Source organism: Camelus ferus, chromosome 20 (assembly GCF_009834535.1).
Source record: "Camelus ferus isolate YT-003-E chromosome 20, BCGSAC_Cfer_1.0, whole genome shotgun sequence".
NCBI classification, from domain to species: domain Eukaryota; kingdom Metazoa; phylum Chordata; class Mammalia; order Artiodactyla; family Camelidae; genus Camelus; species Camelus ferus.
The window spans coordinates 1,456,641-1,480,389 of NC_045715.1; the positions used below are offsets into that span (position 1 = coordinate 1,456,641).

The 23,749-nt window shown below is 58.1% G+C and overlaps 1 protein-coding gene across 2 annotated transcripts in view; it reads right to left on the minus strand.

The window, feature by feature from the left end:
* Positions 1 to 23,749, minus strand: part of GMDS (GDP-mannose 4,6-dehydratase) — a 455,829-nt gene that overhangs the window by 39,472 nt on the left and 392,608 nt on the right. For both annotated transcript variants that reach the window (XM_032462384.1, XM_032462385.1), the window contains one exon: positions 20,110 to 20,206. In XM_032462384.1, the coding sequence (XP_032318275.1) occupies positions 20,110 to 20,206 (97 nt within the window). The remainder of the gene's footprint in view (positions 1 to 20,109; positions 20,207 to 23,749) is intronic.

Consider the following 23,749-nt stretch of genomic DNA (forward strand, 5'->3'; position numbering starts at 1 on the left):
GCTCCGCCACCCACGGCATGCAGCTCTCCCTCCCTTCCCTCTGCTGCTCCATTCCCAGGGCTGCTGTCCGAGCCGCCTCCCCTCTGCCCACTGCAACACAGACCCCGTATGCCCCAGCGTCCTGCGGCTGGGGATCTTCAACACCTTCTGAGAAACCAGTCAAGTTCGATCGGAGCCACGGTCCCCTTCCGCCGAGCGGACGCTGCCTGGCCTAGTAAGTGAATATTCAACAGCACAGGTCGAGTGAGGCCGAGGCGTAACTGCAGGCAAGACCGAGGGCGAAGACAGCGCCTGCTGAGCCAGCGCAGCGGCTGCACGCTGCCACGCCCCAGCGCTGCTTCTACGAGGATCAGCTCGCACAGTCTTGGTTCACGATGCTCCCGGAGCAGCTCTGGGAACCGCCTCACGGGCGTCCCCCGGTCGGGCCGCGGAGCCGCCTGCCAGGGCGCAGCGTGGCCTTCCCGCCGCGGCAGCCCTCGTCTCTGGCCCCGTGTGCGCGGGTCCTCTACGTGCTCTCCGTGTCGCCGTGCCGTTTGATTACGAGGCAGCGAGGCGCACTTCCTTCCGGTTTTGCGCTTGGGGTTGGTTGAGCTTTTGGGATCTGTGCGTTTATAGTGTTCGTGAAATTTGGAGAAACTCTATTCCTTATTTCTTCAAACATCTCTTCTGCCCTCCCCTCTGCAGGGCCCCGACCATGTGTACTTGAGGGCACCTGAAGTGGTCCTGCAGGCCTGACACTGCTCGTTCTTTGAAGAGCGTTTTTCCTGTGCTCGTTTGGGTCGGCTCTCCGCTGCTGGGGCTTCCAGGCCACCGGTCTTTCCTTCCGCAGGGTCATCTACCGTTAATTCTGCCCGACAGGACTTCCACGGCGGGCCGTACGGATTTCGTCTCTTCGGGTTCAACTGTCTTCCTTCTGCCTAACTCTTGACATGTGGAGCAGGGTCTAAAAACTGGCTTAAGGTCCCTGCCGCCGACGTCGGCATCTGTGCCAGTTCTAGGCTGGCTTTCATAGATTCTTTTCCTCCTCATTAGGGGACATACCCTCCTGTAAAGGTGGTGATTTTTGGCTGGATGCCATACGTTGTGAAGTTTACCTCGTGGGGTGGTAGACATGTCTGTATTATTGCAAACACTCTGGCATGTTGCCCCGGGACACAGCTAGCTCACCTGGAAGCAGTGTGGTCCTCCGGGTCTTCCTCTGAAGCTCTGTCAGGCAGGCCTGGCCCAGCGCCCAGCGCCCAGCGCAGGGCTAGTAAATCCTGCAGAGGCGAGACCCTCCAGCTCCGACCCGCGCCTGTGGGTTCTGCCCTTTCCCAGCCAGCGCCGTGTGAACGCCGGGCGCTCTAAGCCTGGTGGTGGTCCTCCCGGCCTCGGATGGCTTCCTCACACGCATGTGCTGGTCAGCACACTCCGGCATAAACGGGGGGGGGGGGGCAGGGGGGCACATAGCAGATGCCCGGAGCCGTCCGAGCTGCTCCGTCCTGTGTCCTCCTGTCCTCCCATCGCAGGGAGTCTGCCGGTGCTGCCGGACTCCCGGCCCCACGCGCTGCCCTGGACACTCGCGCGCGGCGGGACTGGGGCACTGAGAGGGCATGTTCAGCTGTTTCCATTTCTCAGGGTCACTGTCCTCCACGGCCTGGCGTCCAGCGCACTGAGAAGCACTTTTCCAGATGTTTCGCACGTGCTGGGGAGGGAGAGTCTGGTCTCTGTCCCTCCGTGCACAGTTCGCTCTCGCTGGACACACGGAAGCACCTGACATCCGTGGACAAGGGTGGCCGTGGATGGCTTCTGCCTACTTCAGAGAGCAAGACTCCGTTGCCACAAGCACGGTCCCCCCATCTTAACCGGGTGGGGAGCACTCGCCCACAGGTGGCTGTGTTTACATGCACCCATCCTACTCTCCGGGACGACGCTGTAAAGTAGACACGACGCTCCCGCTTTAAGTACGAGGAAGCCAAGGCTTGCCCGAGTTCATGCAGCTGGCCGGCGGCGGGGCTGCGGGCTGAAAGCACTGCGGGTCTCGAGGACGTGGAGCTCAGTCAGCACGCAGCCTCGGCCCCTCTGCCGCCCTGGGAGTCGCTCCTCCCTGAAAGATCATTTCTTCTGTGACGGCCCCGCGGGGCCCCTGCCAAGGAGGGCAGCGGTCAGGCGTGCTGACCTAGGACGGCGGCCACATCCCAGGGCACTGTCCACGGAGGGTCTCCCAAAGTGCTGGACGCCAGCCCACACATGCGGAGGACGGGATGTGCTGGGCAGACGCCAAGGCTCGCAGTGGCCGCGAGTTTGGCTGGAAGAGCTGAAATCTCCCCCAAACAGGACAAGGACGCAGCACAAGCACCGACTGCCTGTGTCCCAGAGCTGGCGCCCCGCGGGGCACAGTCCTGTGGCCCTTCCCCGCCCTCTGCTTTTCTCTCCCCTCGCCACCCCCCCTAACCCGGGAGAGCAGACAGTTTAACCGATAGTCTGTAAAAGTTCTGAGGGTTGCCGTGAACCCCAGTTCACCTCATCTCCAGCTCCACCCTGATGCACAACACACCCAAACGTGCCCTGTCAAAGAGCAGCCTGCAGCTCCGGTGCTCAGGAACTTCCATTCAAGAAGCGTTTCTTAATGTGGCTTCTGTACGGGGAAGAACAGCTATTTTGCATCCATCAAGAGACACAGCCTCCTCCCCTCACCCGGTAATGCACCGGACACCCACCACGAACGCCACCAGGACAGGACTGCGTCCCCAGAACCCTGGCCTCTCCCGGTTCACCCTGAGGTGCAGACAGCTCGACCGCAGGCTGTCCCAGGTGCGGGGCCGTCAGGCTGTGTCTCCTTTTAACTCGGTTTTCGGATCCAGGTTTAGGACTTGAAGTATCACACCCCTCCTCCCCTCCCCTTCACCCCTGGCAGGGGCTTCTTGTGACAGTAAGTTTAGGAACATGGCCCTCCCGCACAGCAGACGTGACCCTGAGTGCCAGTGCACCTGACTCTCTAGGGCTCTGGCCCCGCAGGACGAGGCACCTGTCATCCGTCTGTTTCAGTGACAGGACCGTGGAGGGGGCACCGGCAAGATGAGACGCAGGCCTCGACTCTAACGCGCGAACAGCTTTGCTAAGGGGACAAGCTCAGCGCTGACAACCGTCGGCCAACAAGGAACAGCGCCTTAACGAGGACCGAGGAGTGCGCTGCGGACTCTCTATGCAGTGGGGCCGTCGAGGGGGGAGCAAGCCCCTGGGGGTGGCACAGCCTGCGAAAAGGCAGAGGGTTCCAGGATGGATGCCTGTGGGGTGGGCGCCCTGCCTGCATGGGGGACGTGTGTGTGAACAGGGTGGCTCTGAGCTGGGTGGGCCCCATGAGGCAGGACCCGCTGCAGGGGACGGGTGAGGAGGGGCCCACGGAAAAGGAAGTCCCCGTGGCGGTTCCACGGGAGGCGGTGAGCCCGGAGAGGAGGAACCGCAGGGGCTCAAAGAATATCCACAAAAGAGGGGCTGGACAGACAGACACCCCTGCAGGATTCCACCGCTGTGGACGAGGCGGTGAGAAGACGCCTGCGTGCGACCCGTCCCTGCAGAGCTGCCCCGGAGCCTCCACGCCGCAGAGGCTGACCCACGCGTGTCCGGCCGGCCGGCTGGCTGCGGGGGCCCTTTCCTGGTGCCTGATGGTGGTGGGTCACAGCTCCGGTACAGCTGGACGTTAAGTGCTGCTGGAGCATCCGGTGACGACACTCTGCGTGGAAGTGTGGGACAGACTTCCCAGAACGATGTGCCCGCTGTACGCACGGCCAGGAAACCCCACTGAAGCCGAAGGGGTGGATGTTCACATCCATTCAAGCCCCGGGCACCGATGGCTGAGCACGCGTCTGCACAGAACCCCTCCCTCCACGTACGTGCGGAAAGCGGCACAGAACAGCCGTTGGACACGGGTGCTCACGTGAACCTTTGGGGAGCACTTTGGAATTGGGGCTTTTGGCTTTGACGACAGTGTGATGTGTGTCGCACACACAGGTGAACCTCCGCCCTGGTCCGTCCAGGACAGTGCCCGTCTGCCCCGTCCCGGGGAGCCTCTGCCAGCGCCCCCATTGTCCTCCCGAGAGCTGGACACAGGTCATGCGGCCACGCTAATCCAGCCCCAGTTCCCCGTAGTCAGACTCGTGCTTCTTCAGCAAAATAATGGGAAACGGTGAGCGTCCACACTAGACGACATGGATGCATCCTGGGCCGGGGCAGGCCAGACTTCGCTGCCGCCTGGGACACTAGAAACACGCCGATGTCTCCAGAGCTTCTGGACTGTGGGAGCCTGGGTCTGGGACCGCGTGGGGTGGACGGTTCACCTGGGGTGGCGTGCAGGTGTCAGGGGGAAGGAAGCCCAGCGCCCCTGGGAGCTCAGGAGCCGGGGGTCGGGGCATGAGGTCACATCCCGTCCTGGGAGGCGGTGGGCTCCCGGGTCCCCCTGGCAGGAGCCAGACAGTGACGTCAGGGTGACGGGTCCGGAAGACGCCGGGCAGGAGGGACACGTGGGTTGTGCTTCGGAAGGTTATCCAGGCGGCTCCGCAGCTGAGGACAACGAGGAAGGGCCGGGGCAGCAGGGGTGACGTGCACCAGGGAGGGAGGGAGGAGCTGGAACCAAAGGCTTGGCGCTGGTGGGAGGTGGGGGGCGGTGCGGGTCCCCCCTGCTCCTTCTAACTGGACGCCCGGTGGACACACTCGCCTCCTGCCTCAAGCTTTATTTTAACCAATGAACAACGCTGAGGTCTGTGGCTAAAATGCTCCTTTCTTCTCCCACTTTAAGGGGACACTTGCTCGTCAGGGGGCTGGGGGAAGCCCGCACGGGCCCAGCATCCCGCGCAACCTGGGTGACCATCCACCGCTCTTCCCCGTGGCCAGGCCGCCCCCCGCCGCTGCGGGCACCCTGTCTGACCTGTTCTCTCCCCCTGCACTTCGTCCCAGGCTCTCTGCTCAGTCACTCCGCGGTCTGGATGAAGGCATCTCTGCGTCGTGCTCGTCTGAAGTCTCGCGCAAACTCTCGGGACCGGATGCTGTCCTGTCCAAAGGTCTCTGAGCCCTAAGGACGTTACTCCAAGGGCGAACCCTCATGCCAGTGTCTTAGGGGCGGTGAGGAAGCCCTCGGCATCTCTCACTAGTGCCTTGCTTGTGACTTTCCAAACTTGCTGTCAACTGAACTGGGCATGGAAACATTCACAGGAGTGGTTTGTGGACAAGAGGGTAGTATTTTAGCAGTTAAGTGAGTCTCAAGTTTCAGTGCCTCTCAAATGTTGTTTACCCCAAATTTCAATATTATTATTGGTTTGGAAGAGAAGGAATTAAAATTACATCTCCATGTGCCACGAGAACCACGTCTCTGGTCACCATGCTTTTCTGTGACTTGAAGAAAAGCAAAACCCACTTGTAAGGTTTCAAGGTCAAAAGACTGATTTTTCAAAGCATCTATCTTCCCATCCCTGACCCGTCCGTCACATAAAGGTCCTTCCAGGCCTCAAAGGGGAGAAGATGCTTTAAGGACAGACTGGCCAGCCCGCATGAGGAGTCAGAGCTTCGCCGGGTCGGGGGGGGGGGGCACCGCACGGGCTGACCCCAGAGGCTGCCTCCTGTCCTCCCCACCGCCCACTCTGGAAGGACCAGGTCTGGAGCTCAGGACATGCGCCTCCAGAGAGAAACCACCCTGGGGACTAGTCACAGTATTTTAACTAGCACTTTAGATATGTTCCCAGGAAAACAGGCTTTGACCGGGCAGCGCCAGGCCCTAACAGCTCTTGAAACATGACTTCTGGGAGGAACACGTTCCAAGGACCGATGTATCATTGCACCAACTTCACCAAACAGGCTGCGCACCCCCTAGTCACACAGGAAATTAAACTTCCTATGCATTTCCTACAAGGAAAGGGGTAAGCAACATAAACCCCTTCCACCCACGTCAATGGCTCAGAGAGGAGTTGTCCAGAGGCACCGATGGGGAAGGTCTGGTCCTCACCCCGTCAGGCCTGGAGATCGTGGCCACGAGCCACTTGTCACGAGGCCAGGACTCGCGTGAACAGAAGGCGGCGTGTCCCAGGCCTCTTGGGTGGGAAGGCGGTCACTGTGGTGCCAGGCAGGCCCTCTCCACCAGCACCGCCAGCGAGCCGCCAGGCTGTCCCTAGCAGGACGGGCCTGAGTGGGGACCCAGTGGGGTGGGGACCTGCCACCGGGCGGCCCAGGCCTCACTGCTCAGGATGTAGTCTGGGAACAAAGAGGGTCCTGGGGAGAAGTGCCATCACTTTGGACAAGTGGGATGAACTGGCTCAGATCGTGGGAGAAGCAGGTCTGTCCTCCACCTCTGCGCATTACAAACTCCGTAAACTCCGGGAGGACGTTCTTCTTGTTCAGTCGCGCCATCTCCTCTAAGAATTCCGACGGACGCCCTGACAGCAGGTGGGCCTTCGGGGCCCCAGGGGAGAGCCCTGTCACCCGGGAAAGCCAGGAACCACCGGGGCTCACGTCCCCCTGGGCCGTGTCTCACAGCTTTGGCTTTTCCTTTAAATGTGAACCAGCGGCACCGCTCAGGTAAGCGCCAGCCCCACAGGAGGACAGGTGACACGGCGGGTGACGTGCCCCAGCAGGGCCGCCACCCCTGCCCGGGGGAGCGCTGGGGGAGAGCAGGATCCGTGGACCTGCGGCCGGCTTGTCTTGGCTCCCAGCCTCGCTCCTGCAGGTGGCTGGATGGCTGGTGTCCTCTGAACGCGTCGCCTAACTCTGCTCCTGGCTTTGCAGTTGAGGCCACCGGGCGGGGCAAGCACGGCCTGTGCCACAGAGGAGAGCCGGGGGCCTGAGAGTGACTGGAGGTCGCAGGCAGAAGGCGGCTTCCAGGACAGCCCGACTGCAGGGCAGCGCGTCACACCCCCTTGGGGGTCGGACCCAGGGACCTCCGCAGGACAGCTGCCCTGGTGCCCCAGCAGGGCCGGGCCAGATGCTCGGGCGAGCTCATGGGAGCCGACAAGGCTCAGCCCTCGGCCTCCTGAGACTCTGAAGCTGCCCTCACGCAGCCTTGAGATGGTGCTTCCGTCAGAGAAAGAGAGGAAGAGAGGCTTCTCAGGGAGTCACGCTGGAACCAGGCTTTCGAGCTAGAACTGAGGGTTTGAAGTTTGGGGGAAAGGAGAAAGTCGTGTCTCTCCCTGGAAACCGTCTTTAGCTGTAAACCTGCCCAGCTCAACAGCGGGGCCCTCGGGGGGGACGAGTCTGCACCTCGCACAACGGCTTTGGCTTAACTGCCTGACTGTTTCTGGGAAACAGTAAAACTCGCATGTGTATAGAAAACGATAACATAAACCCCAACCGAACGAGCTCGCCTGATGGAAAGGACTTCAGATCTTAAAAAATCGTTTTCATATTGTCTAAATCCCCGAAGTCTGAGCCCAGGCTCAGCTGGGGGCTTCCCGAGAATCACTGCTTGTCAACACGTCCCTGCAGAAGCCAGGCTGTTTACCTCAGCACGTCTGTCAAGTCGGCCGGTCCCAGCGCTCGGCCAACACCCCCGCCCACCGGACGGGGAAGCTTTGTGCGCACACACGCCTGCGGCCCGAACGACGCAGCGGACCCACGCGTCAGCCTGGCGGAGACGATCAGTCAAACTGATGGATCTGCTGCCTGCCGTGGCCGGCTCACTCCCTCTCCCCTTTCCCGTGCACGTCCGTGGGGCTCGCGTGCTCGGTCATCAAACCCAGAATCAGCAGGTCTTGTGTCACAAACCTTCAGCCGATCAGAGAGGTGCACAGGGCGCTACTGGGGGGGGGGGAGCTTTGTCACAAAGAGTCCAAGACGCACGGCTGCGAAGACGCGGCCAGGGAGCCCTCGGCTGCAGCGCACTTGGACCTGCGTCTCCTCGAAGGCGCTGGGGGAAACCAAGGCTGTCTGGGCCCAAGGCCTCGACTCCCACATTGCTACCATCAACTTTCATCGGTGAACGATCTTCTGAAGCTGCCAAGTTCACCGTGCAGGTCCCAAGACTCCCCTCCCCGGGGGCAGAGTATCTCCACACTCTGCTGGGTAGGGGAGAGCCAGCACTGTTCCCTAAGTGCCCACCGGAGTCACAGGGGGCTTGGCCACCGACTTGTGGAGGGGACGACATCACCAGATGACACACGTGGAAGCTCTAGCCGCTTGGGACGAGCATTTAGGAAATACACCCCACAGAGGACACCGGAGCCCAGCGAGCACACGGGGCCAGCGGGGCACGGGGCGAGCCCCACTGCGGTTTGACTCGCTCGGCGTGGACGCCTGAGGGGGAAGGATTAATGCCCGGAATCACACGCTTCCCCGGGGGAGAACCAGCCTTCAGTCTGACTCTCAACGAGGCTGAGGACAGGTGGGGAGAGCCGAGTTGGCTGTGTCACCCGACGGCAGACGGGGTGCCGCTGCCCCGACCGGGGACCCACCCCGTCCCTGAAGAGGCCTGGGCCCTGCACTGTGCGCCTGCTTGGAGGATGCGCCCCAGAAAACTGCACTTTTACCAGCTTCCCGGATCCCAGGCTGGGAGCCACGGGCGAGGGGCCGCCCTTAACAGCACGCCTGCATTCTGCTCACTGCCGGAGGGGACAGTTCACTTTTAACTGGTCTCTGGTCACTTCCCTAAGGGCACGGGTGGTGGGAGTTGTACACCCAGAACAGCACTGGCTTTTACATCCAAAGTGAAACACATTCGCTGGGGAGTGAAGGGAGAACCCGTTTTGCTGCTGTTGGCAGGGAACCCGCCCCCCCACAGCCTGCAATTTGGGGTACGCCTCACAACTCCCACAGCTCAGCCCACCTTGCTTATCTCTGTGCTGCCAGTCCGTCTGCACCCGAGACCGCCGGGGCACCCTGGTTTCCCCCTTAAGTGCCTCGGGAAGGCTGGGAGAGCCATCTTTGCAGTCAGCTTGCGTGAGCCGGCCTCACGGGATGACGACATGGGACAGGAATGTGCCGGCACCAGGCGGCCTCGGGACAGTCACCCCAGAACGTGCCCCACAAACCTGCTCCAGCCCCTCGCCCCAGGTCTGCCGGCACCCGACACGTGTCCTCTGTTTAAACTTCCACGACCCCCTCTGAGTCCCTCCAACACCTGGATGGACAGACGCCCCCGAGAGAGAAGGGAGAGGCCTGGGGCTTCAGGGCGGGCCCAGGGGTGCTGACTAACGCAGGCACGTTAATCCAGAGGCCTGGGGAGTTTCTGCTGGTAACAATCACACGGATTCACGCCAATTTGGCGTCTTTGATTGTGCGCTCTCAGCGTGCTTCAAACAGGCGTTTACCCTCCCAGCACTTTTGTGCGGTTGAGCACAACACCATTCACTTAGACGCCCGGGCAGCGGGCGGTGAGTCGGGCTCAAGAGGAAGATAATGGAACGCCCGGCTTTCAAGTGCGGCTCTGTCTTCACTCCCGATCGCCCGGCCACGAGTCTGCCCGTGCCTCCTCGAGATGAACAGACCAGCGCGGCACCGATGGTCTCCGTGAGCAGCCACGGCTGCGCCTCTGGTCCTCAGTGCGCGTCCGGCACCAGGTGCCCAGACAGAAGGCGCAGGAAGGCTGCCGCCTCGCCTGGACTCAGGCCGAGAACCAGGCGCACAGGTCACGTCTGCGCCCGTGACACACAGACCCGGGCGTGAAGTCCAGGTGTCTGGAAAAATTGTAAAGACCGAGCAAGGAGGACAGAAAAGAGACTGAATTGCTTAAAAAAAAAAAAAGAGCCACATCATGAAAAATGCAGAAAGAATGCAGAAAGGGAAAGGAGAGTGTTTCCAGTGTGAAATGGGTGTTTGGTTTGGATTTTGGAGGAGGCTGGGAGCAGAGCCCCCTGGGGTTATCAGCTAGGGCAGGGGAGGAGGGGGTCTGAGTTGGACACACGGACACGGCGCCAAGCGGACACAGACGGGCAGTGGTCCCTGCCACAGAGCGCTGAAAGCGGTGGCCACGGCACCGTGTTCACCCCAAACTGATCGCGCTGTGAGCAGGGGACGATGAGGGCCCAGCCACGCTGAGAGGCTGCTGGACGGGGAGAGACGCGCCCAGGCAGGTGGCCGCTGGGGACAGACGTCAGGCTTCCGTCTGTATTTAGTCACACAGACCCGATGACCACAGGGAAGGGCTGGCCCTCCGCAAACACATTCAAGAGGAGCGGGGCGAGGGCCACGCCCTCAGCACCGCGGTCCAGAGGGGGTGAGCCGACCGGACTCGCCGACGGGCTGTGGAGGTGTCGGGTGCCTCTCCCTCCCTCTGGGGTGGGGCGTGGCCCGCCGGGCTGTTTGCCGCGTCCCCTCCCTGGGCAGCCAGGGGAGGGGGCCGCGCCCTGGGACCCGCCATCCCCACTGGGGGCAGGTGGGAGGTGATTCACACCCAACCCGAGAACAGGCCCCCATCCCGGATGCACAGCCCACGGGAAAGCGGTTCCCTCTGTCCTCTCAGGGCCCGCGCTCGGCGTGAGGACCCACAGGAAAATCACAGCCACTCTGCCCACACCCTCGCTCTCTCCTTCCTCCTCATCGCACCCACGGACCCACGGACTCTGACTCCCGCACGTGTCAGCGTAAGTGACACTGCCAGCAGGAGCTGCCCTCGCCGGCCACTCCCCTCACCTGGGAGCCGGAGCCCCACTGAGACGGGGGCGGGAGGACCGGAACGTGGATTTGGCTTCACGGTCGGACACACAGACGCAGTGCGAACCTGCCCACGCCCGTCCGGCCATGGGCTCCCGGGTGGGTCTGGGTGATCCTGCCTGCAGCCGAGCTGTCTGGAGAGCACGACAGGCTCTCTGAGGGGCAAACGTGCGCTCCTCAGGTTGTCCCCGCCTGTGCCACCCAGAGCCGCCCGCCGTCACTCCTGCCCCAAGGCCCGGGCGGGAACCCCACGCACAGTCCAGGGGGACCCGTGCCTGAGGGGCCGGGAGGCTTCCCCTGGGCTGACGTGTGCACGGCCCTGGAACCAGTAACTCCCGTGTCCTCAGTATGCCCACTGAGGCCGGCGGGAAAGTGTCCCGCCCTGCGTGACCATGGGAACAACAGAAGAGCTGTCAGGAGCTCTGAGGAGATTTGGGGAAGTCTGAGGACTGGGAATAAAACCGCTGAGACTCAGGCCTTTAAAACTCATAATGCAAGCCGGCAGCACATACTCAAATGACCACTGTACTTTCTTTGAAATTTCAGGATTTCAGGAAGGGATACAGACCTTCCCATCTTCCAAAACTAAAACTAAAGCAGCAGCAAGTATTTCTCTTCAACATCTCCTTAACTGGCCTTCGTGAGCCGTGAGCCTGCCACAGTCCCAGGAGCTGCACAGGGTGTCAGACGGTCCAGCTCGGCACTTCTCCGCTGCTGACCCGCTCTCCGAAAGCACCAGAACCACCAGAAACCACCCGAACATCAAACCTTCGGGGTCTCCATAGCAGCACTGCCCACAGAACTGATTTCATTCTCAACAAAATCCCCTGTGAAACAGGGAGATGTTTCATTCTAAAGTGGAAGAATATGGTTAAAAAAAAAAGCCTGTTTAGACGGACCTTCTGGGAATGACAGTTTGAGGACCCGTGTTTATGAGACTGAACTCATCTCTCTCATGAAAGAAAGGCCGTCCGGATCCCCACGTGGCCCTTCGATCATCAGAACAGCTGCAAAGCGTCTAAGGTTCAGTCTCAAGCACAAGACTGGTTTAAGAAACTTGAAGGAACAGGGGAGAGGACAGCGCGGAGTGTGACCGGCCAGTGGTCAGAGACCGTGCGTCAGAAGACAGGTGGCTTCGTGGCGCTTGAGGACAACACGGGGCTGGTTCTGAGACTCACGCGGCCAGGAAAGAGAAGGCGGGGATGCACGAGGAAGGAGACGGAAGGAAGAAAGCACAGGGTCCCCGCCCGCGGTGCACCCCGGGGCGCCTCCCGTCCCCCGCGAGGGCTCTGTGTCTCTCGTTCAAACCACAAGCCCCCCCAGGCGCGCCCCCCAAGGACCCCCACTGCTGTCCCATGCCTGCTGCCCCCTCAGACCAGCCACGTTCCACGGCGTTCTCAGCCGCCCAGTGCGTGTTAGCTGTGTTTTGAGTGTAACGAGCACATCATGACACGTAAAACCGCCCTTCACTGGAGTCCGCCACCTCTTCTTGAGAACGTGCCTGCCACCCAGCGGAAAGCGCCGTGGCCCCGCGAGGGGCCTGGTGACTAAACTCCCAACAGAATCCCCCGTCGTCCAAGACCCGTCGAGCCTCTAGAAGATACACAGCGTCGTCAACACCTTGATTTTAGTCCAGTGAAACGCAACGCAGACCTCCGACCTCTAGATCTCCGAGATAAAGAATCTGCGCAGTTTTAAGCTGCTAAGTTTGTGATAATTTGTTACGACGGCAGCAGGGAAGCAAGACAGATTTGAGGCTGTAAAGGTGACATCCGGCCAGCTCTAAGAGCAAGTGCAGAGAGAGAATTTGCAGGAGCATTTCCGGGGAGGAGGGGGTGGGGTCGGCAGATAAGGGAGGGACGCGGTCTGGGGTCTTCTCTTTGGCAGTTGATCTCTGGCCTGTGAGCGATACCTAAATTCTGGGAGCAGCCACGGAATTTGCTGGCTCTCAGGCCTGGAGAGCCTCCGGGGACGTGGAGTGTAGGCAGAATCAGAGAAGGTCGCCCACTCCACGCCCCCTCTCTCACCACCCTCACCGCTTCCACCCCTGGGGCAGGAGATCAGGGCTGGCGGTGCTGAGAGCCAACATCCTTTCTGCAGGAAGCTGTCCAGGTACAGAAGTGAACATTTAAATCAAAGAAAACCTCAGGAGCAAAGGGCTCAGGGAGTCCGCTCAGATGTCTTCTGATACTAGCGATGCCACAGGAGAACCTGACGGTGATGATGACGATGATTAAGATGATGACAGTAACAAAGGCGGCAACACGCAGCGCCAGGCACCTGTACTTACGGGAGCCCTTTCATCTTGGAGAATTCTCCAGCGCGTCGCATCCGGCCTTCCAGGGCACATCAATTTGAAATGAGGTCTCTGCTTACGTCTGAAATTCAGTTTTGCCTGGACCGAGATGGCAATCACTGCCAGCTAATGGCAGCTCTTTGGTGTCAGTCCTTTAAGCCTCGAGGAGCCTTGAAGACAGGGGATAATTACCGAGGGCGAAGGCACTTTAGTCAGCCCTATGGCTTGTGGATACAAATGCTTAGTGTGTGAATTCGTAACCGACTTCTTCACAACCTGTTCCTGAGATTTAACTCCTGCATCCACCCAGCTCCTGCCTCCCACACCTGCCTCCCCCAGTGCTCCTCCCAGGGCCTCACTTCTCCTCCTGCATGTCTGGCCCTAAACCTCACCTCCCTACACCAGCTCCCAGCGCCAGCTCGATGCCCCCACTGCAAGTGAGACCTCTCCCCGGGCCCCTGGGGGGGCTTTGGCATCTAGGCCGCCACCACCATTCATTGCTAACCCGCACATCCTGCCCGTCCACCACGGCACCATCCGACCTGGTCCCCAACCCCTGGTCCCCCTCCCTGCAACGTCCTGGCATCTCTCTCTGTGTTTCTCGCCTCCACTGCCCCGGTTCAGTGAGCTCCCCTGGTCCCGCCCTGGACTGGCCCACAGCTCTGCGCTGCCCCCTCACCTGGGGACAGTCACTGTCGGACAGGGGCCTCCCCTCGCCCGCCCGCGTCCATCCCACGGTGCTACGAGGGCTCACGTCCACAGCAGGAACTCAACAGACACTCCTTTTGCAGTAAATCTCTAAGACCGCAATCACATGAGGATAATCTGTTTTATAAACACTGACATCTTCTGAGAAGCTGAAGGGAAATGAGAATTGTATTTTATGTGCTCACGATGAATGCCTACTTAAAGGATTGCTGTAATGAATGCCAAAAACTGGAGAAACCTTCAGGACCTGCGGTATTCTCACACCAGGCGTCACGAAGCCGCGCGCGCCTCCCCCACCAGGGACGCCTTCTGCAGCGTCACAAAAGGCAAGGCTGCAGTTTGCCCTTAAGTACAGTCTGTTCTAAACAGTGGTGAATGGAAGCAGGGATTTACCGCCAGGCCAAGCACACGAGGTGTAACCGCGTAGGACAGAGCCGCGCTCGGAGTCAGCAAGGCCATCAGCTGCGCACACGACCTCGGAGATTTCTGACAACGGCCGCCAAGCGCGCGTCAGCTGCGCTGGCAGGTGCGACAGTGAGCGAGGAAACCGGGCTGCGGGAGTCCGGGGTGTGGGCGCGAGGCCGGGGCGGCTCGAGGGCGAGGCCCAGGCCGGCAGGAGCCCCGGGCAGACACCGGGCACGACGTCGGAAGGGCTGGCCTTGCTGGGAGCGTAAAGCAGAGCAGAGCAGGAAACAGGAAGAGGGACAGTGTTACCTGTGAGGGCTCCGGGAACAGAGTCCTGAACTACTGTTACTTCAGAAGTTAGATACGGCTGTTCGAGCAGGGAGACCACTGCCGAGCCGCGTGAAAAGCAGGCAAAGAGTGGCCAATCGGGGCTTCTCAAATTCTGGGATGGAGAGCTCACAGGCCGGGCCGGGCAGGGGATGAGGCTGAAGTGGGGAGGGCAGACCCCGCCTCCCGCAGGGCTCGGTCTGCGAGGCACCTGGGCCCCGCCCGGCAGGTGGACCCCAGCTCTCCCCCAGGGAAGCGGCTGCAGAGGCCCAGAGGGGCTTCCAAGATTCTGGAGCTTATTTCCCAGATGGCAAGAGGTCACCGCTATGATTACACATGAAGGCAGTCAGGACCTGGACGGCTTTCTGGGAAGAAAGGCAGATTTTACAGGAACTCCCTACTGGTGCCAGGAATGCAAGCGTCTGCAGTAAGGATGCTAGAGAGTTTCCAGGATGCGCAAAAAAACATTTCAAATAAGGGAAGGCACATAGCTATGCACAGTCACAGAGACCTTCGAACCTGTAATGACATCATCCTAATCTGGATCTAATCGTAACAGCTTCAAGGAAAACCAGGAGGAACTTGGGGGCACTCCAGTCGGGACACAATTATTATCTCATTAGGGACGAGACATTCTTGAGGGGACAGTGGCCAAGGGAAGGACACAGGCTTTGGGAGGAATGTTATCGCTCTGGGGGCTTCGCAGGGGTCCTGTGAAGTATGGGGTCCGCCCCCTGGAATAGCTGAGGATCCGCTGAAGAGACTGGAACTTCAAGCTCTGCTGGTTAAGTCCAAGGAAGGGAAAGGGCAGGCGAGGCCAGTGCGATTAAGGGAGGATAGAAAGATCACTGCGAAGAGCCAGGAGCGAGGCCGAGAATACATAAACAGCGACTTAGAGACACAGACTATCTGTAAAGCACAAGCAGTGAGAAGTTCAGAGAACTAGAGCAGAGGAAGCACTGGGGGCGGCACTGGCGGCCGGACTCCACACCCCCGCGGTCTGGCGGCCCTGAAGGCAGAGGGTGTGGGGATGTGGGGATGTGCAGTTTCAAGCCCACGGAGCCAGCCGCCCAGCCTCCCCCCGGACCGGCCCAGGGACCAGAAAGGGAGGGACTCGCCCTGCACTGGCTCCCACCCGTGGGAACCTGGAGGGAGCAAAGCAGAGTGGGGGTTGGTGAGAGCGGAGGGGTCAGGAGGGCGGGGTGGGGGGGGCGGCAGGAAGGGAGGGTTGGAGTTCCTGCTCGGCGGGTGGGAGGCGTGAGGAGGCGGGAGGGAGGAGAGGCCCAGTCTCCGACCCCGTGCGTGGAGGTGGCGGGGCAGCGCTGACTGGTGTGTGTACGAGCCTTCTGCCCACAGATCAGGTTCCTGGGGTCTGGAAAGTGTTACGCAGCTGTATTCCAAACAGGGCCAGGAGATAGCCTAGCAATTATGGGCCATTTAACTCAACAGCATTTACAGGAAAATATTAGGAAAAGTTTGCTGAGAGGACAACTCGACAAGCACACGGTAATCTGATTAGAAACAGGCCGTGTGTTTTTACTGAAGGAAGGTGTCCGTTTTGAGCAGCTTGCTGGGTTTTGAAGTCGCTACTCTCCCAGCTCTAGAATTTAATCAGGATTTCTTCTACTGTCTGTAAAGAATGGGACTAAACGTTATGTGGCTAAGCAAATACAACAAATGCCAGGCACAACTAAGCACATTAGAAGTACCGCAGCGCGAGAAGTGCACGGCAAAGGAAAGGACCCCACGAGGAGGAATTCAGTTCCGTCGCCGGCAGAACTTAAATTCAGGTGTTTCGGAACAACAGGTGACTTCGATGCTGACCTGTGGATGCGTTTCCCATGCCCCTTCCTAAAACGCTCTGCAGAAACAAGTTTCACTGAAAAACAGAAAAAACCTGGTTTTCTCTTTTTTTACGTGGATTGACCACTGGGTGTGGTCAGAGATTTGGCACATTAGGGTGAATGCTCCTTAGTCCGACTTCTGTGAAGTTTCCAAGTTGAAAAATCTCAAACAGAAAGAAAGCATCTTTGTGGCTATTTTGAGTCAATAGGTCAGGACTGACTTCCCACAGTTACACAATTCCACTGCACAGCTGCTGAATCTTCAGACAGAGGATCGGAAAGGGCAAAAACCAAGATAAAGCAAGAATAAAAAAGCCAAAGCGTGTGCGTGCACGTCACTGTCTGCTGCAAGCTCTGATCCTACCATGCTCTCTATTCGCTTTTTAGTGGTAAATGCGCGCCATTCACCGACGATGTCATTCTGCTTGGAATAAGGACTGGGTGTGGTAACCGAGCCGCACCCTCCACCTACATCTCCAGGGGGCGGGAGGGCTGCGCCTCGTCTTTGCTGAATTCTTAGGGTCTATCACGGGGTGTGGCAAATTCTTGCTGAATGAATAAATAAATAACAACATAAATATTGGGTATTTTACTGTAAGCCAGACACTGTTTGGAGGAGCATTTTGTATCACCGACCCCATCAATTCTCCAGCAACTCTTTGGAAGAGATTCTATTAATTTTCTAAGTTAGCTAATTAACTAATTAAATGGAGGCACTGTGATTGAACCCAGGACCTCGTGCACGCTAAGCACGCGCACTTCCGCTGAGCTATGCCCTCCCCTCAAAGAGGTTCTACTCTTAATCCCATTTTTAAAGACAGGCGAACAGAGGCACTGTGGAGGCACCTGCCTCGGGTCACCACCTGGTGAGGGACAGCTTTGAACTCAGCGGTCAGCGCCACTGCTTGTCCAGGTGTGGACGCAGGTGGCGAGGGCTCTGTGCACATGGACACATGCAGAGAACACTGGGGACAGGCCAGGAGGCTGGAGAGGCACAGAGCTCCAGTACTGACATCGCCATCACCAAATGCTGGGATGCAGGGGCGATGGGAGCCTGAAGGTCTAATGTCCGGGGTCAAGCTCTCCATGGCAGCAGAACTCCCAGACATTCAAGGGAAGCCCAGAGCTTTACAGGGAGGGAACACAAATCGGTTCTAACTGAACGCCAGGGTCCTCTTGTTGGCGCAGGAGCAGGCCTGAAGGTTCTGTGGTGGCAAAGCCCACAAGGAAAGCGTGATCGGCCCTGAGGTCGGCTCCCTGGTGGTCTCCCTGGGGGTCGCCCTGGCCCACCACAGGTAAACAGCCAGCCTTGGTCTGACTCTCATTCAAACAACAACCCAGAGCTTTACCTCCCTGGGTCTGGCTTAAGGATGCTGGTGTTCCGAGGCCTGAGATGTCCTTACTGCTCCCCACCGCTCCTCCGTTTTCTTCACGGTTATTTTTTCTTTTGGTCATCCTTGGAGCCACCTGACTTTAAGATCTAGCTTATGCCTTTGGCTTCGGAGTGGCCCACGTGCTGAGGATGCGAGACAGGCCAGTCAGGAGAACACACTTCTCTAGAACTCGAGGAAGAATGAGAAGTTGCCAGAAGCACCGGTGGGATGGACTTGACCCAGAGAAGGGGGATCACGACTCAGACGCGGGAGAACGGCTGGGCCACCCCATGTCCAGGGGTTTGCAGGATTCATGCCCACGACTCCCTGGAGCTGTCGGCCCCGAACCTGTGCGTGAGCTCCCTCCCGGGGCGGCCTGCCGTCCCGGTCGCCCTCCTCCGGGGTGGCTCAGCGGAAGGCTAAGTCAATCCAAGTTCTGGGAAAACCACCGCTCTGAGAAACGAGGTTAAAAGTGAGGTCTGCCTGTCGGCGAGGAGCCCACCCCGCAGACCGAGGCCGAGAGGCAGGGACGGGACGAGTGTAGCCTGCAGGCTGAGAAAGATGAAGCGCAGCGGAAGTCCACAACCCAGCAGTGTAGGGAATCGGAGGAGAGTGAGAGCCGAAGAAAAAGCAAGCCTGTGAAACAGGACGCGGCTCTGACGCGCAGATGACCCCCTGGCAGACGGACCTGCACGACGGGTGTGGTGGTGACGTTTCTACGAACCAAAGAAACGTGGGGAGAGTCTCAGCAGGAAGCAGGGTCGGCCGGACTCAGAGGACCGTCTCATTAGCCCAAGGGCCCTTTTCTTGTTCGGCGAGCCCTCTCGTCCTGTCCTCAGCCCCACGCCTTGCCCAAGGAAGAAGACTGCCAGGCCACTCTTACGACTTCCTAACTTTTGAAACTATTTTGAGAAAGGAGAGAGAGGGGGCCGCATTTCAGCTGTTGAGAGGGTCCATGGTTTCTGCTGGTTCAGGAATTCCCCCCCACGGGATGAGCCGGTTCAGGGCATCTCAGAGCTCAGGGAAGGGGCGGCTGGGGCACCCCTCTCGAAGAGATGGGGCTCCAGACAGGCCCTGCTGTGTCGGCGGGTGTGCCCCCCGCCCCCAGCACATCCTCTCCCGGGTGCACCCACCCCAGCAGCTCAGGGCACCACTGTTGGCAGGGAAGCCCCGCGTGGCCCGGCCTGGCAGGATGATGCCCAGCCCGAGCCCGCTCCCCTCGCGGCTGCTTGCCCTCCTTCACCCTCGTGCGGACGAGCGCATGGAATGAAGCTCCTTCTTTTGTCTGAAACGAGACCTTTCGAGGGGTGCTCAGTGCGGACGCGCTGACTTTCAGCCTTCCCTCCCCGGGCTGCCCGGTCCCGCAGAGGTTGTACGCCAGACAGGAATGTGGTTCAAAACGCAGGCAGAACAGTCCAAAAGGATTCTCCCTTCGCAGTTAACAGACACTAGGCAATCACCAGGTTTGAGCACTTCTCTCTAAAGACACCTGCTTTCTGTCACCATTAGGGACATTTTGCACACTGAGTGTAGTCACCAGAGGGGGACCACAGTAATGTGACAACACCAAGTGGGAAGTTTTTATAATTGGGGAAAGCAGGAGGTTACCTTCTAACAACCTCTGCGTCATCTCTCACTGTGGGAAGTCCTGTATTTAGAGACGCAGGCCTTTACCCACCACCCGCCCGTCCATCGTGTGTCAAGCTCTGAGTTTGTTATCGTCTAAGATACTGAAACGTCCTTATCCTCAAAGAGTTCACAGTTTGGAGAAACTCTTTGGAGAAAAACAAGAAAACAGGTGAGCACAATGAATTAAAACAGCTGTTGTGATATAGCTGCGTGCGGCGCATCACACGGACAGGGGAGGGCAGAAACTCCGGCGGTGGAACGATGTGGCCAGAAAAGGGTTCATGAGCAGGACGACACTGGAGCTGAGGCCTAACAAGTGTGCAGGGCTCCCGGGCCTCGGGCTGTGAGTGCAGGCAGGGTGTGCAGGAGAGTGTGAGTACGTGTGAGTGTGCACGTGAGTGTGCGAGTGAGCGCCGACCCCGGCAGCAGCGGCCCTCCTGGTCTCCAGCCCTGCAGGTCGCGGGGCCTGGGGAGGCAGACGTCCTGCAGGGACCCGGGCTCGGCCATCAGCCAGGGACTCAGCTGATGAGCTCTGCCTTTGACATGAACCTCCATTTCTGAAAGCAACCGTTTCCCTGGGTGTGTTGGACCCTGGTTTTCCTTTACTCAGCAGTGGATTTCATGGCGAGAAGAACATCTCAGATCCAGCCACCTGGACTCTGGTCTGGGAAGTGCGCACCGGAGGTGACAGAGGCCCGAGCCGTGGGGCGTGGCCGCGCGTGTAGGATTGTCAGAGAGCCTCCCCCCACCGCACCACTGGCGCAGCGTGGCCCCGCCCCACCCTGTCCACGTGGCCGCCCCGCCCACGTGGCCCTGCCCCGCCCACATGGCCCGCCCAGCCCGTGTGGCCCCGCCCCGCCCCGCCCACGTGGCCCCGCCCCGCCCACGTGGCCCGCCCTGCCCGGCCCCGCGTCCTCACCACTTCAGTGGGCCGGTAGTACTTGAGATCCACGGTCACGTGCACTTTGCCGGTCTCCTTGCATCTGCCCACCTCATTTTCATCCTTTCCTTCCCACCTGTAAAGGAGACAGACTCGGTCAGCCCCTAACTGCTCGGGAGCACCTGGCGGGGCTGCAGCCCCTCCCCCTGCGGGAGCGTGGGAACTCGGGAGTTGATGCTTCACCGAGTTTTAGGGCAACAGTGAACCAAAGCCTTTCCAGATCTATTTCAAAAAAGGTAGGGTTTCTACCCTCTTTAAAAAAAAATCATGATGGGTTCAGAAGTTAAGACTTCAGAAATGAACAGATCAGCCAGAATAAGGAAATGGGCAACATTCAGGGATTTCAAAGATTTTGTTCTTTAGACTATGCTTGATAAAATCAATTACTATGAATTAATTCATGTCTTCTACTTTCCATTTTTGTAGTGTTAGGGATATTTACAGTAAATCCTGTGCATTCCATCTTGGAGTAAGTTTCAGACCCTACTTAACCATTCATTGCATCCCTTTCCTGCACACAAGTCCTCTCACTCTGCCAGTCAGGGTGGCCCCACAACACATCTCAGATGATGAAACCTCCAAAAACCACATAACGAATTGGCTCACTTCCCACCAAGGGAGGTGTATCAGCATCTCGTCCTCCCCAATTCAGCTACTACGGTGTCTGAACTCAAGGTTTTTTCCTTAAACGTCCTCCCCAATTCAGCTACTACGGTGTCTGAACTCAAGGTTTTTTCCTTAAACGTCCTCCCCAATTCAGCTACTACGGTGTCTGAACTCAAGGTTTTTTCCTTAAACGTCCTCCCCAATTCAGCTACTACGGTGTCTGAACTCAAGGTTTTTTCCTTAAACGTCCTCCCCAATTCAGCTACTACAGTGTCTGAACTCAAGGTTTTTTCCTTAAACGTCCTCAGTTGACAACAGTTAAGGGTCAGCCGCCTGCTCCCCTCCCTTGTCATAAATTGAGGGCATATGTTCACCAGTTTCAAAACCAGCTTCTTGCTGGAGTTCCATTTTCCATCCTCATTTTTAAAGAAATGAAGCCACTGGCCTAAAGCTGACCTTTGGATTTCTACAAACTAGCATCCAAACTAAAAAAAACACTATACAACTTGAATATTTTTACAAATGGAACCTTTGAGCAAAGAAAGAAAAGAAGTTACAAAGCAACGTTTGACTTTCATGCTTATCTTCAGTCAGAACTGGTTTGTCTTATCGGCTGGACATGAACCCTGTGACAACAGGACAGTCTGTGATCAAATCTGGATCAGGTCACGTGGGGATCAAAGGCCAGAATAGAGCATTAGTTACTTGACCATGTGGATTACGGTGTCACTGAGGATGGACATTCAAAGTTGATCATGGCTGGACTGTGGGCATAGGTTTGGTATCAGAGACATAAACTGGCCTCACAAGCTTTATTTCTGCTCCATCATTGGAATGTTCTAGCTTCAATTCACTTTTTTGACAGCATTGGGATAGTATTTCATTGTTGGAGAAGGCCACTGGGCCCCGCAAGGCTGGGGCCACCACGTGGAGAACAGGAAAGGTAAGTAGATTGTACTCTGAACCCTGAGACTCCTCGGCCCCAAGCCGGGTATTGGGGTCAGGCTGGTCCCCTTCCAGGGGGAGGCTGGGGTCAGGCTGGTCCCCTCCTGGGGAGAGACTTGGGTCAGGCTGGTCCCCTTCTGGGGGGAGGCTGGGGTCAGGCTGGTCCCCTCCTGGGGAGAGACTGGGGTCAGGCTGGTCCCCTTCTGGGGGGAGGCTGGGGTCAGGCTGGTCCCCTAATGGGGGGAGGCTGGGGTCAGGCTGGTCCCCTTCTCGGGGAGGCTGGGAACTCTACTCTGGGCTTAGTCTCCATCTGAATGGCCCTTCTGAGCACCTAGAATGACCGAAAGCCACCACGCTCTAACCACGTCCTCAGCACCCCCGCCCAGCTCTTCAGTCCCCCACTTCTAAACATGAGCAGAAAGCCAAGGATTAGGAGACAGGCATGTGAGGAAAACCACACTTACGGAAGACACCAATCAGGCAACAACAGGCAAATGGAAAACAGCAGCTTGGAGGAAACAGAACAAACAGAGAAGGTAATTAAAAAACAGAACGGAATGAAAACTTCACACACACCATCGCTAATGTCTTCAGAGAAATAAGGGAAGACATCAAAGAAACCAAAGCCAACATGAAGAAGGACAGTTTGGGAAAAAAAAGATTTGTAAGTTGAAAAAAATTCAGAAAATTAAGAATTCAAGAGGAGATTTTGAAGATCAAATTAAAGAAACCTTCCAGAAAGTAGAGCAAAAAGATGTAGCTGTGAACAGGGAAGATAAAAATCGGAAGATGGCCTCAAGAGGTCAGTATAATAGGATTTCCAGAGGCAGAGTAAGGACAGAAGTTATCTTAAATGAAATCAGAAAATTGATCAAAGCAGAATATGCGTTTCCAGACTGAAAGGCCCTGCAGAGCACCCAGATTCCGGCCAGGACTAGATGCCAGTCCCACAGGGTCTCAGAGCTTGGGGACCGAGATGCCTGTGCAGGGGTCGTGGGGACAAGGAGGAAGAGTGGCCTGGGTTCCCACGGAAACATGAAAACTAAAGGCAAGGGAGCAGAGCTGCAGAGTTCTGAAGGAAAAGTACCTCCAACATAGTAAATGCACCTCAGCTGCCTGACTGATTCTGAGGACGAACAGGGATACTTTCAGATGTGCTGGGGCAAAAAATGTTCGCTTCCCTGCAGCATTCGCAGGAGAGTAATCAAGATTGTGCTTCACCAAACCACGGAGTCTTTAAAAGGACGTTGGAAAGTAGGGGACGGCAACGGCCCACCAGTCCGGGTGGGATCAGGCCAGAAGGCTCCAGAGGGTCTGCTCCGGGAGACATGCCTGACGGCGACCCAGGGGCCTGAACACCTTCTGGGTGACTGAGGGAAAGTGGGTGATAAGCACACAGAAAGTGAGGCTCACGGAGAAGAACAATGGTCAGCTCCACCGTAAGCAAGGGGCAGCTGTACAGAAAACAGGGCCGGTTTCCTGGAATGGAATCACTGCTCAGTCAGGACAGAGCGACACCGAACATAACCCACCGGGACCCAAACCACAAGAGGACAGAGCATGGGGCCAGGGCCACCGGGGCCAGAGCTCTGGCTTTGAAGAAGGGTTTCCCGAACAGATGCCTGCCTGGAGGGAGGGCATCAAGGACCAGCAATAAAAGCGCATTATTCAGACACATGGAGGCAAATGCCAACGTGACCCCCTGGAAGTGTGCGACACTGTAAACAGGATCTCCAGAGAGAGAGGACACAGAACCACAGAGCAGGGCAAACGCTCATCTTGAGGAGAATCAGGACATTTACAGGAGCAGGAGCACATCTCCTGTCTCAGGGTGAAGGGCGGCGGGATGGCCCAGACGGCGGGTAGGACCAGCTGGGAAAGTAGGGGTGTGCAGGGTGAGACTGGTGGGGTTGGGCTGCTTCCTGCTGGTGATCAGAGTTTAAATTAGGTGCTGCAGTAACCAGAGAAAAAGTGAAGAAAAAAACCCCTACGAACAGGAGCTTCACATACAGCAGGGCTGTCGGCTGGGGCCCTGCTGATGCCAGGGGGCCCGCCAGGTTCCCACTGG